The 13,121-nt window shown below is 61.9% G+C and overlaps 1 protein-coding gene across 1 annotated transcript in view; it reads right to left on the bottom strand.

The window, feature by feature from the left end:
- The window catches only part of LOC102458767 (fer-1-like protein 4), a 94,250-nt gene that overhangs the window by 11,211 nt on the left and 69,918 nt on the right, over positions 1-13,121 (bottom strand). Inside the window, exons 35-40 of the mRNA XM_075901460.2 lie at positions 8,748-8,858; positions 7,250-7,377; positions 6,417-6,587; positions 5,761-5,915; positions 3,971-4,149; positions 86-171 (exon numbers count right to left, since the gene is read on the bottom strand). Coding sequence (XP_075757575.2) covers positions 86-171; positions 3,971-4,149; positions 5,761-5,915; positions 6,417-6,587; positions 7,250-7,377; positions 8,748-8,858 — 830 coding nt within the window. The remainder of the gene's footprint in view (positions 1-85; positions 172-3,970; positions 4,150-5,760; positions 5,916-6,416; positions 6,588-7,249; positions 7,378-8,747; positions 8,859-13,121) is intronic.

The following is a 13,121-nucleotide window of genomic DNA, read 5'->3' as shown; positions in this document are numbered from 1 at the left end:
CCAGAGCAGGCGTCCCAGCACGTGCACTTGGCGCAGGAGCCCAGCTCCGCACAGACCCCTCTGGCCCCGTGGCCCAGACCCGTACCTGATTGGCAGCCGTGGCTTGATATTGACAGGGGGAGGTGCTGGGACGTCATTTGGAAACATGTCGATCCACATGTGGAGGGAGCCCTGCGGCAGAGGAGCGGAGCTGCTTCAACGCCCTCTCCATGGCTGAACTGACCCTCCACTGCCCGGCCCTCCCGGGAACGCGCCTCCCACAGCCTCCCTCCCTGCACACATCGCCTTCCCATGGGGCACCGAGCGAGCGTCGGGGGGCCACAGCGCACGGCACCTCCACCCGGGTGCACACAAGAAGCCTGAATCCATTCGGGGAGACCCTGGGCCTGGGGCAATGGCCCCCTCCCAGCAAGTTCACTGGGATCCGGCAAGCCCCTGCCCACGGCGCACGCGCTGCTGGGATCTGAAATGGGGCTGGCGAGGGGATTTTAAGAAACAACATTGCTCAGGACGCTGGGCCCAGGATAGTCACCGGCCCCCGGCCCCGGGGATACAGGTTATTGCTTACGCAAAACGGAACTAGAACAAGAGCAACCCGGCGCTGGGGGGTGTCAACTCGTCAGTGGCAACTTTACTTGTTCTCTGCCAGAACATCTCCCTGTGACTCGGCTTCCCTGCGCTGGACTCGGGTGCCATGCCGGACGCGCGCGCGCGCGCACACACACACACACACACACACGGCTTGGATGCCATGCCAGACACACTCACACACCCCCATCACTCCCAGGCTTGGATGCCATGCCAGACACACACACACACACACCCATCACCCCCAGGCTTGGATGCCATGCCAGACACACACACACACACACACACACACCCATCACTCCCAGGCTTGGATGCCATGCCAGACACACACACACACACACACACACCCATCACTCCCAGGCTTGGATGCCATGCCAGACACACTCACACACCCCCATCACTCCCAGGCTTGGATGCCATGCCAGACACACACACACACACACCCATCACCCCCAGGCTTGGATGCCATGCCAGACACACACACACACCCATCACTCCCAGGCTTGGATGCCATGCCAGACACACACACACACACACACACACCCATCACCCACAGGCTTGGATGCCATGCCATGCCAGACACACACACACACACACACACACACACACACACCCGCATCACCCCCAGGCTTGGATGCCATGCCATGCCAGACACACACTCACACACCCCCATCACCCCCAGGCTTGGATGCCATGCCAGACAAACACACACACACACACCCATCACCTCCAGGCTTGGATGCCATGCCAGACACACACACACACACACACACACCCATCACCCCCAGGCTTGGATGCCATGCCAGACACACACACACACCCATCACTCCCAGGCTTGGATGCCATGCCAAACACACACACACACACACACACACACACACACACATCACTCCCAGGCTTGGATGCCATGCCAGACACACACACCCATCACCCCCAGGCTTGGATGCCATGCCAGACACACACACACACACACCCATCACCCCCAGGCTTGGATGCCATGCCAGACACACACACACACAAACCCGCATCACCCCCAGGATTGGATGCCATGCCAGACACACACACACACCCGCATCACCCCCAGGCTTGGATGCCATGCCAGACACACACACACACACACAAACCCGCATCACCCCCAGGATTGGATGCCATGCCAGACACACACACACACCCGCATCACCCCCAGGCTTGGATGCCATGCCAGACACACACACACACACACACACACAAACCCACATCACCCCCAGGATTGGATGCCATGCCAGACACACACACACACACACACACACACACACACACACACACACACACCCATCACCCCCAGGATTGGATGCCATGCCAGACACACACACACACACACACCCGCATCACCCCCAGGCTTGGATGCCATGCCAGACACACACACACACACACACACACGCATCACCCCCAGGCTTGGATGCCATGCCAGACACACACACACCCGCATCACCCCCAGGCTTGGATGCCATGCCACCAGCTTAGCTTCTCCACACTGGGGAAATTCAGTTTTTTCTTGCCAAAATGAAGCAAATGACCGTGGGAATCTAGCGAAGTGCCTGAAGGCCGTTTGGAAATGACATGGTGTCCTTGTTGCCAGGCCAGCCCATGGGTTGCTCACAGCCAGCCAGGAGCTTAGGGTGGCGATGGAGTTCCTAGTGGCAAACAGTTTGTTGGGGTCTTTTTAAATGGGATTCTCCAAAGTACCTTGACCCCGGCCAAGCCCAATTCAATAGCTCGTCAGTTACTCCGGGGAGCGAGGACTCTCACCCACACCGCCTGAAGAGGCCAGATCCTGGTGGGGCAGTAACGGGGATGAGGGCAGGGGGCGAGGCGGCAGCGCGGGGGCGCTTGGTAAACAGGCCTCAACCAACCAACCAGCATTTTAACCGAAGTTCGTTTGCCTGGGACCCAAGAAGCCACCTGGCTCACAAGGGGAAGAGGGGCCCAGCCAGGCTGACTTGGCCCTTCCAGAACCAGTGGCCAGGAGCCTGCTGCTCCAGCCAGGCATGCTGGGTGGGGCGCTGCCGCCTACGACCTCTGCAGCAACGTGGCGTGCGGAGCAGGGGGCTAGCAGCTCCCAGGCACTGAGCTGAGCAAGGCGCTTGGCCAAAGGCGCTGCGCAGCAGGAGGGGAGGGGCTGCTGGGGGGGGCTCCCTAGCCAACCCCAGGGCCAGTGGGATGACAGCAGGGCGGGGAATTAACCCTGCCCCCCTCCCGGGCGGGTCAGGTTCTAAGAGGGGGCAGCTCTCTCCAGACGGCTGCTCTCGCTCCATCACCGGCTCCTGGGCTGGCCACAGGGAGTAGGCAGCAAGAGGCAAGGGGCAGCAGCCTGGAGGTCAGACTGAGCCCCATGGTTCCTTCTGGTCCCCCCTGCATCCCGCTCGGCGCTGTGCGCCACGGCCAGGCTCTGCCCCAGAGGTAGCTGAACTTTCGCATTGAGGTTCTCACTGACCCAAAAGAGGTTCCCTGCCCCTGGCCTAGAGGCTGCAACCCAAGCTCCCGTCCCACTGTGCCTGGACATCCCTTCCCTAAAGAGCTTGCAATCGACAGACACAGGACGGGCAAAGAATCAGACGACTGGCAGGGCCCTCGAGAGGCAGCGAGTCCAGGCCCCGGCCCTCACGGCGGGACCCAGCACCGTCTAGAACATCCCTGGCAGTGTCTGTCCGCCCTGCTCTTCAGTATCTCCAGGGACGGGCATTCCACCCCCAGGCAACTTATCCCAGGGTTTGACCACCCTGGCAGGCAGGACGCTTTTCCTAACGTCCAATCTAAACCCCCCTTGCTGCAGTTTGAGCCCCTTGCTTCTTATCCAAGCCTCAGGCTGGGAGGGGAAGTGACTTGCCCAAGGCCACACAGAAGTGAGTGGCAGAGGCAGCAGGCCAGTACGTACACCCTTCTGACTCCCAGGCGGGTGGGAAGCACTGGGCCGGGTTCCCTAGAGAAGTGGTGGGGGGCTTTAGGGATGGCCTAGACGGTGCTTGGTCCTGCCGTGAGGGCAGGAGGGTGGACTCGATTCCAGTCCTAGCACTAAGTCTCGGCTGGGCTGGGCTGATTGAGTCGGGGTTGGTCCTGCTTTGGGCAGGGGGTTGGACTCGATGCCTCCTGAGGGCTCGGCCCGCCCTGGTCCATCCCAGCCCACGGTGCCGCACGGCGTCTCCAGACAAACCCAGACAACCTTTGCTGCTGCTCCTGACCAGCTGCTGGGCAGAGGGGACAGTGTCCGCCGGCCGGGACAGAGCCCATGGAGCAGACAGCGGGAGCAGTCGCGTTCTGGCCTAGGGAGTGACCAGCCGGCCCCCAGAGCTTGGCAGGGCGAGCGCCCAGGGGCCTCTGGGGCGAATGAACAGGGTGGCCTCACCTGCACCAGCCCCGGGTTGTCCGGGTTGTAAAGGGACCGAATCTCCACGTGCTCCGGGACCAGCTTGTAGCCGAACTCTGGCATCTCCTCCCAGTGCTGCAGGACATACAGCGCCTTGTGCTCGTCGTACGTGGCCCACGCCTCGTCCTCCGCCTCGCGCTTGTCCTTCACAAAGGCCTCTGGGACACAGGCGGCCAGCAGCTGAGCAAGGGGCCCCAGAGCCGCCTCCCCCGGGCTGTGGGTCCCTGTCGCCCGCCCCGCAGCCGTGAGTGGGCCCCGGCGGCTGAGCATGGGGGTGGGGTGTCAGCCTGGCGGGGGGAGGGGCCGCATGCAGGGCTGGCTGCTCCCCGGCTGGTCAGCCCCCGAAGGGCCAGCGTGGAGCTGGCTCCTGGCTGGTGAGTGTGGCCAGGCACCAGGAGGCATCACACGGTGCCCTGCACGGGTCCTCCCCACTGTCCTGCCCCGCTGTGCCCTTTGCCCCACAGGAGCAGCGGGGCGTGTCCCAGGGCTGCCGGCTCACCGCTCCCAGCGCCGGTCGGAGCACTCGGCTTGCCCACCGCCTGGCTGGCAGGCTCCTCCCTCCCTTCCCCCAGAGCCCTGGACGCCCAAGAGCCTCCGGCCTGGGCACTGGACAGGAGCCGAGCCTGCATGTGCCAACGCCCAGCCCAGTGCGGGCTTGGGGAAGCCAGGAGCAGGGGAGGGAGAAGCAGTTTCCGGCCCGCGTAGCCTTGAACCGGCAGGCTCCACAGCCCTCATGGCAGGGGCTTAGCCCCTCGTCACCCTGCCGTGCCTGGCTCTGTCCAGGGACCACGGGCCGGTCCGTCCTCCAGCACCGCCCTGCTGAGCCCTCTCTGGCTCCCTTTGCGGGCTGCAGGAGTTCCCTGGGGCACCAGGCATCCTGGGGGCTCGACCCTTCCCTGCCCACACTAGCCGGGGCGGCTGGGTTCCCTCAGTGCCTTTCGACTGCCAGCAGGACAGGACAAGCCGCTTCCTGCCCCAGAGAGTGGTGGAGTGAGGAGAGGGGCTCTGCAGAGACGGGCAGGTCACCCCTTGCCCCACACGCCCCTCCCCTGGGGCTGGAAGAGCTCCCACCCCTTCCCTGCCCAGAGGCTGCTGCTGGCCACACTGCGATGGGAGCCCTGGCAGAGCCCTGCGTTGAAGCGTGAGCCTGCCCCATGTTGCTGTGGGGCGGGGCAGCGCCGGGGTGAGGAGAGGTGGGTCTGTCCCGGGGCCTGGCAAGGCACGGAGGGCAGAGAGCACTGACAGGGAGAGCTGGTTGGCTGGTTGTATTCCTGTGTGAGAGGTGTATGGGGGGGAAGTGCGTGTGGGCACGTGTGAGCGCGCATGTGTGTCCTGTGTGGGGCCGGAGGGGGGTGTCATCCCATCCCATGTGACCTGGCCGGGGGTCCTCCCATCCCATGTGACCTGGCTGGGGGTCCTCCCATCCCACGTGACCCCTAAAGCCTTAAATAAAAGGCGCCCAACTCCACGCTGTGCCGTTCCAGCAGGGCGCAGGCCGCTCAGCGCACTCTGAAGACCTGCACGGTGGTGGCCGGAGAACATGCGTAGAGCCGAGTACTGTCGTTTCACCAGGGCTCCTGTACCCAGCACAGGGAGATACGGTCGCCAGGCCCTGGCGTATTCAATGGACAAGCGCACCAGAGCGATTGCTCACCCGAGCCAGGCAGGGGGTTCAGGGACCACACTGTCTTGTGTGGCCTGTGCAGCTGAGCGCTGGGTGTGGTCAGGGAGGAGAGGGGGCCTGAGCCACACCAAATAACACACGGTACCTGCCGGGAAAGCTTCAGGCGGCACCTTGAAGATCTTGCTGTTGACTTTGACCTCCTCCCGCCTGTACTCTGCGGAGGGGAGCGAGCTCTTCTTGCACAAACTCTCCAAGATCTGGGTGGGCTTGAACGCGTCTCGCCACACGTTGTAGCCGTCGCTGTGGGGAGGGGGGAGTGTCAGACAGCCCGTTCTCCCTGGTGGAGCCGCGCAGGGAATACGTCCCCTGGGGTCCCAGCGCTGCCGCGCAGGCGCTCCCGCAGGACGGGCTGCCAGAGCACGGAGACGCCCTCCCTGCAGGCGCCCAGGGACGGTTATGAAGCAAGCTGCTGGCCAATCACGAGACTATGAATCCCTTCCCCTCCTGGGCCCAAGGCAGTCGCAGGCGACTCTCCCGGCCCGGGGCGCCGGGGGCCAATGAAGCAGCGGAAGGAAGGCCAGCAGGCGTCGCCCTGGGGAATCTGGCTGTCGAGTGGCCGGACGTGGCCATACACACGTGGCTCTACGCCAGGTGGCAGAGTCCCGACCCCTTGGAGGTGGCCAGCGTGCTCCTGCGTGGCTCTGTGGACCAGTGGCTCCACAACCCGCCCCCGTGCAGCAGAGTGGCCGGGGGCCTGGCGTCACCACGGCAGCCCGCGTAGAAGGGAGAGGCTGGACGTACGTGTCGTACTGGGAGGCCACCCCACAGTTCGCCCGGTGCTTGCTGTAGAACCGGTTCTCCAGGTCGATCTTCGTCTCCCCAATCAGGTCGTCCGAGCCAACCAAGTCGTGGTCGAATATGGAAACGGTGAGCTCCGACTCCATGGGGAAGGAGATGCTCAGCTCCAGGACCCTGCATGCACGAGCCCAGTGAGCAGGGCTCCCTGCCGGCCCCGGCTCGGTCTGTGGGACGGGCTGACGCAGTTCCCTCTGCCTGCCACGCTCAGCTCCCCAAACCCCAGGCGGAAATACCCAGCAGGGGCAGCACCGCCCTGCGCCAGGCCCCCGCCCGCAGCTCTGCACCCCCGGCAGTGCCTCAGGGACAACAGGCTGCCGGGCTACAGTGGCCTCCTGTGCCCGCCCCCCTCCCCAGGCCAGGTCCAGTTCAGGGAGCTGCCAGCATCCCGCCCCCGCCTGCGTGTCCAGTGGGGCATGATCCGGGCACAGCGGAGTGCGTGGAGCTCTGCCCCACGGCCCCTTGGACAGCGTCGCCCCGCTCCGAACCCAGGGCCCTGGGCAGGGCAGCGCCACGAGCGTCTGCACCCGCCCTGCAGGCACCTTCTCCCCCGCTCTGTTCCCTCCTGGGGCAGGCTCCTGTGAGCAGCGCCCCAGACGTGCGGGGGCCAGGCAGACACACCGAGAGCCTGGGGCAGAGCAGCCCCATGCGGGACTGAGGGGCACCGATGCAATGGGGCAGAGGAAGGAGCACTGCAGGGGGTGGCTCGGTGCCACACTCAACCCAGGCATCTCCCTTTCCAGTGTGCCCCAAGGAAGAGGCTGTTGCCTGCCCCTTACTCTCCAAACACGGGGTTGAGCTGCTTCGGGATGTAACGGTCCTTCGTGTCCCTCTGCTCCTTGCCAAGCGTTACCACCACGTAGGGATCCGCCTTGCCGTTCGCATCTGCCGGAGCCAGGTTCATTGCCTAAAAGCCAACAGCAGGCGATTCTGGGGCTGCCATTCTCAGACGCGTCCCGCGATCGGCCGGGCCCCGCGACGGGACGCGTCCTGGGATCGGCCGGGCCCCGCGACGGGACGTGTTTCTGGGATCGACCAGGCCCCACGATGGGACGCGTCCTGGGATCGGCCGGGCCCCGCGACGGGACGCGTCCTGGGATCGGCTGGGCCCCACGATGGGACGCGTCCTGCGATCGGCCGGGACCCGAAATGGGACGCGTCCTGCGATCAGCCGGGCCCCGTGATGGGACGCGTCCTGCGATCGGCCGAGCCCTGAAATGGGACGCATCCCGCAATCGGCTGGGCCCCGAAATGGGACGCGTCCTGCGATCGGCCGGGCCCCGCGACGGGACGTGTTTCTGCGATCGGCCAGGCCCCACAATGGGACGCGTCCTGCGATCGGCCAGGCCCCGCGACGGGACGTGTTTCTGCGATCGGCCAGGCCCCACAATGGGACGCGTCCTGCGATTGGCCAGGCCCCGCGACGGGACGTGTTTCTGCGATCGGCCAGGCCCCACAATGGGACACGTCCTGCGATCAGCCAGGCCCCGCGATGGGACGCATCCCGCGATCGGCCGGGCCCCGAAATGGGACGCGTCCTGGGATCGGCCAGGCCCCACGATGGGACGCGTCCTGCGATCAGCCGGGCCCCGCGATGGGACGCGTCCTGCAATCGGCCGGGCCCCGCGATGGGACGCGTCCTGCGATCGGCCGGGCCAAGGGAAAGCGAGCACAGGGCCTTGCAGCAGAGGAGTTTTTGAGGCAGGGCATTGAGAGCTGCCACCGTGTCCATCACAGGCCGCAGACGGCTCTGGAGCAACCCAGCACCTGAGACACTGGGCGCTAGACCAAACCCGGGTCTAGAAAATACCCCAGGGGACCTGGCTGCAGGGGACATGAAAGAGGCACCGGCTGGGAGGGAGAACACCCCATCCCCATGTGACCTGCCAGTGACTTGTTCCCATCCCCATCCTTGGGCCCTCCATCCTCTCCCTGTCCCCTCCCCCGGTCCATTGCCAGGTGGGGCAGGGGGCGCTTGGTTTGAACCCTGGCAGCCTCTAGCCATGCTGTCTGCCTGGCACACTGGGTGAGTGAGCAGCCCCTGCCCTGCACCAAGCAGCAGCCCTGGCAGGCAGTGTGGTCGGACCAGAAGGACTCTGGCCCCAGCTCTGCTGCTGGCCCCTGGTGACTCCGGATCCCTTGCCGTGGGTCGCCCAGCTGGCTGGACATGGAGTGACTGGCTGAGACCCAAGAGCCCGGCCTTGGCCAGGTCTCCAGGCCCCAGGGATTCTCTAGCTCTGGTGAGCTGACCAGGTCTCCACGTCCCGCTCCACTTACCTTAACAATGTAAACTCGGACAAGCACCTTGATGGGTCTGTTCCTGGGGACCCCCTGCGAGATCTTGTGCTCCGGACCTGCCTCCTCCGCGGGATAAACCAGGAACGAACCCTACAGGGAACAGCGCCAGCGCGGGGCTCAGTGCCCTGCTGCCGAAAATATTCCCAGCCACCTGCAGTGCCCAGGGCTTGGTCTCTGGCACGGCCTCCCTGTGCTCTGCGCCCGGCCACACAGCGTGCGGTGTTCCCAAAGACCAGCCATGCACTCAGCACAGCAGACTGAGCAGGGGGCAGAGCAGAGCTGTGTAGTGCTCCCTCCCCCACACTACCTCCCATGGGGCTAGGGCTGATCTCACCGCAGCACCCCCTACATGTCCCTCCATGCCCCCTCCAGGTGGACCACTGCCCTAGGAATGACATGAAACTTCTTGTGGCAGCTTGAGATGCAGAAGTTCATGCGGGACTCTATGGGTGTGTCTAGACTGCAGGGCTCCGGTGACGGTGCCATGGAAACTGGTTTACCCGGCATAGGCAAAGAAGCGGGGATTTAAATAATCCCGCTTCATTAAAATAAACATGGCCGCCGCACCGTGCCGACGATCAGCTGATCCGGTCGGGGGCTCAGGCTGGGGAAGCCTTTGCCGACCGATCCTGTAAACCTCGTTTCACAAGGCATACGGGATCAGTTGGCAAAGGGTTCCCCAGCCTGAGCCCCCGACCGGATCAGCTGATCGTCGGCACGGCGCGGCGGCCATGTTTATTTTAATGAAGCGGGATTATTTAAATCCCTGCCTATGCCGGGTAAACCAGTTTCCATGGCGCCGGAGCCCTGCAATCTAGACACACCCCAAGTGCTACAAGGTGTTTCTCCTGCCTTCATGCTGCACTGGAGGGATTTACACACTGACGCTGCAGGGTAAAAGGATAAAAATGTTCCAAAATCTTCTTATTCCTTCTTATTCCTCTTGTAATGAGGTTTACCAGCTAATTCAAATTAGGGGCTTTAAATTGGACTCCCGTTTCACTGCCATGTGTAGATGCGGGCATTTACTCCAGGCTAGTAAATTTCTAAAATTGCGACCGGCCGGGAACATGCAAATCAAGCGTGGGATATTTAAATCCTGGGCTTGATTTGCAACTTCGGTATGCTTCATTTGCCTCCCTACTTCGAAGTAGGGGGCAAGTGTAGACACACCCTATCTGTTTTTTAATGACTCCTAACATTCTGTTTGCTTTTTTGACTGCCGCTGCACATTGAGCGGATGTTTGTGGAGAACTATCCACAGTGACTCCAAGATCTCTCTCTTGAATGGTAACAGCTAATTTAGTCTCTATCATTTTAGATCTATAGTTGGGATTATTTTTTCCAATGTTTTTTATTTTGCATTTTTATCAACATTAAAATTCATCTGACATTTTGTTGTCCAGTCACTTAGCTTGGTGAGATCCTTTTGAAGCTCTTCACAGTCTGCTTTGGTCTGAACTCTCTGGAGTGAGCAGTTCGGTCTCATCTGCAAACTGTGCCCCTCACTGTTTGCCCCTTTCTCTAGTTCCCTCTCTCCATTTGGAGAACTGACTCTCGCTACCCTTTGTTTCCTGCCTTAACCCGTCATCAATCCATGTTGAAGTTTTTCAGTTCATGAGAGTGTAACACTGACGTTTTTCAGTTCATCTAGTGACACTGGGACTGCTTACAGAGGAAATAACGAGTCTGCTCTACAGCTTTAGCTACCAGCCAGTGGCTCTTAGCCCATGCACTAGAGCCATGGTCACCAACCAGTCAGTCGCAATCAACTGGTCGATCCTGAGGCGTTCTGGGCCCCCTATTTTCCCCCATCCCCAAGAAGCCCCACTACCTACCTCAGAAGAGCATAAGAACGGCCATACTGGGTCAGACCAAAGGTCCATCTAGCCCAGTATCCTGTCTGCCGACAGTGGCCAGCGCCAGGTGCCCCAGAGAGGGTGGACCAAAGACAATGATCAAGCGATTTGTCTCGTGCCATCCCTCTCCAGCCTCTGACAAACAGAGGCCAGGGACACCATTTCTATCCCCTGGCTAATAGCCTTTAATGGACCTAACCTCCATGAAATTATCTAGCTTCTCTTTAAACTCTGTTATAGTCCTAGCCTTCACCGCCTCCTCTGGCAAGGAGTTCCACAGGTTGACTACACGCTGTGTGAAGAAGAACTTTCTTTTATTAGTTTTAAACCTGCTCCCCATTAATGCTACCCCGAGCAACAATGGAGGTAGTGGCAGCTTCCCGCGGGGTGGATGGAAGTCCTACAGCTGCGTGTCACTACCGGGGGTTCCGGAAATGCACTGGCTGCTTCCTTGCCCCAGCTCCCTGGCATTCCAGGAGCTTACCGGGTAAGTCCCCAGAGGTGCGCTGGGACTTCCCTTCTCTGCGGGAGGCGGGAGTCAGGCCCAGAGAGGGTGCGCGACGGAGGCTTCCCTGATCTGCAAGGGGGTGGGGGTGGTCAGGCCCAGTGGAGGCGCGCGACGGGGCTTCCTTCCTCCGTGGGGGGGAGGTTCGGCCCCAGAGAGAGCGCGCAACAAAGGCTTCCCTCCGAGGCTGGTGTAGGGGACTTCCTGCCCCCCTGTTCCCTCTCCCCTGCCCCCAGCCGCAGACCCCTGCCCCCCCAGCACCCTGTTCGCTGCCCCAGCACCCACTAGCTCCCTTCCCCAGTTCCACGTCGGGGGCAGGCTGCCAGGAGGGCAGGGAGTCCCCTACACCAGTGTCACATTACTGGATTTTGAGGGGAGCAGCCAGATCACTGATGCACCCATAGGTGGGGGCGTTGGCCCCAGAAATGGTATAAAAGGGGGCCATGTGAGGTGCTGACTAGAAGCTTACTGTCTGATAGTCCTATATACGCTGTTCATGTGTTTGCAGAATGTCTGTGTGTGCAATTATTAGCATGTACTTGTATGGATACTGAAGATTTCCCTGCATGTGGTTGAGCATTGGGCAGGGCCGGGCCTGTGGACATGCTAATTAGTGAGGCCCTGTGGGACAATAGCTCTCAATGGGCCAAGGACACACCTAAAGAATGGGGGCTGTCACCTGAGAGCTGCCAGCAGGGAGCACAGAGATTGGCCTCTGACCAGGTGACCTACTGTAGCCAAGAAGAGACCAGGAAAGAGGGATAAATAGGCCATGTGGTGGTCTCCATCTTGGTTCTCAGCTCAGCACTTCATCCCAGAGGCAGCAGTGCAGGGATCGAAGAGCCCGGAAGACCTGTGAACCCATCCTGATGCTAGGATGTGCAACAAGGACTTTTAAACCAGCAGCTGTAACATCTCTGCTAGAGCCTGCATCGAGGACTGGGAGAGTCGGTGCATGTAACGTACTATCCTTTAACAACCTCACTCTCAGGCTTTTCTTTCTTGTGATAATAAACCTTTAGATATAGATTCTAAAGGATTGGCCCGGCATGATTTGTGGGTAAGATCCAGAGGGTAAATTGACCAGGGATCTGTGGCTGGTTTCTTGGAACCAGACAGAACTTGTTTGGGGTAGGTGGGATTGGGTGCTAGGACCCCCCATCTGTGTATACACCCGAGGCCATCTGGGGCACGGATATTGCTGGGATGTCGGAGGGGTTTTGCTCATGAGGCTTCAGGCAGGCTGCTGAAGCGCTCTGGGACTGGTTTGTGGCCTGTTTGGAGAGGTCACCAGTCTGGGGGCTGTAAGGAGCCCCGGATTTGAGCAATTCGCCCTGAGCGGACGCCCTCAGCTGTGCCCAGACACGGCCCGGTCCGTCACAGCTTCCTTCCTCCGTGGGGGGGAGGTTCGGCCCCAGAGAGAGCGCACAACAAAGGCTTCCCTCCGAGGCTGGTGTAGGGGACTCCCTGGCTCCCCTGCCCCCTGCTGCAGAAACCTGCCCCCCTGGCACCCTGTTCCCTCTCCCCTGCCCCCAGCCGCAGACCCCTGCTCCCCCGGCACCCTGTTCGCTGCCCCAGCACCCACTAGCTCCCTTCCCCAGTTCCACATTGGGGGCAGGGTGCCAGGGGGGCAGGGAGTCCCCTACACCAGCCTCGGAGGGAAGCCTCCGTTGCGCGCTCCCTCTGGGGCCGAACCCCCCCGCCCCTGCGGAGGAAGGAAGCCCCATCGCGCGCCCCCTCCAGGCCTGACTCCCCCCTCCCGCAGAGAAGGGAAGTCCCAGCGCGCCTCTGGGGACTTACCCGGTAAGCTCCCGGATCTCCAGGGAGCTGGGGCCAGGAAGCAGCCAGCGCATTTCCGGAACCCCCGGTAGCGACGTGCAGCTCAGGACTTCCGTCCACCCCGCGGGAAGCCGCCACTACCTCCACTGTTGCTCAAGGTAGGTAGTGGGGCTCCTTGGGGGTGGGGGAAATGGGGGGCCCCGAACGCCT

This window comes from Pelodiscus sinensis, chromosome 17, assembly GCF_052426305.1.
Source record: "Pelodiscus sinensis isolate ZL-2025 chromosome 17, ASM5242630v1, whole genome shotgun sequence".
Lineage (NCBI taxonomy): Eukaryota > Metazoa > Chordata > Testudines > Trionychidae > Pelodiscus > Pelodiscus sinensis.
The sequence above is the reverse complement of the archived record's forward strand: the minus strand, read 5'-3'. Positions and strand labels throughout refer to the sequence as shown.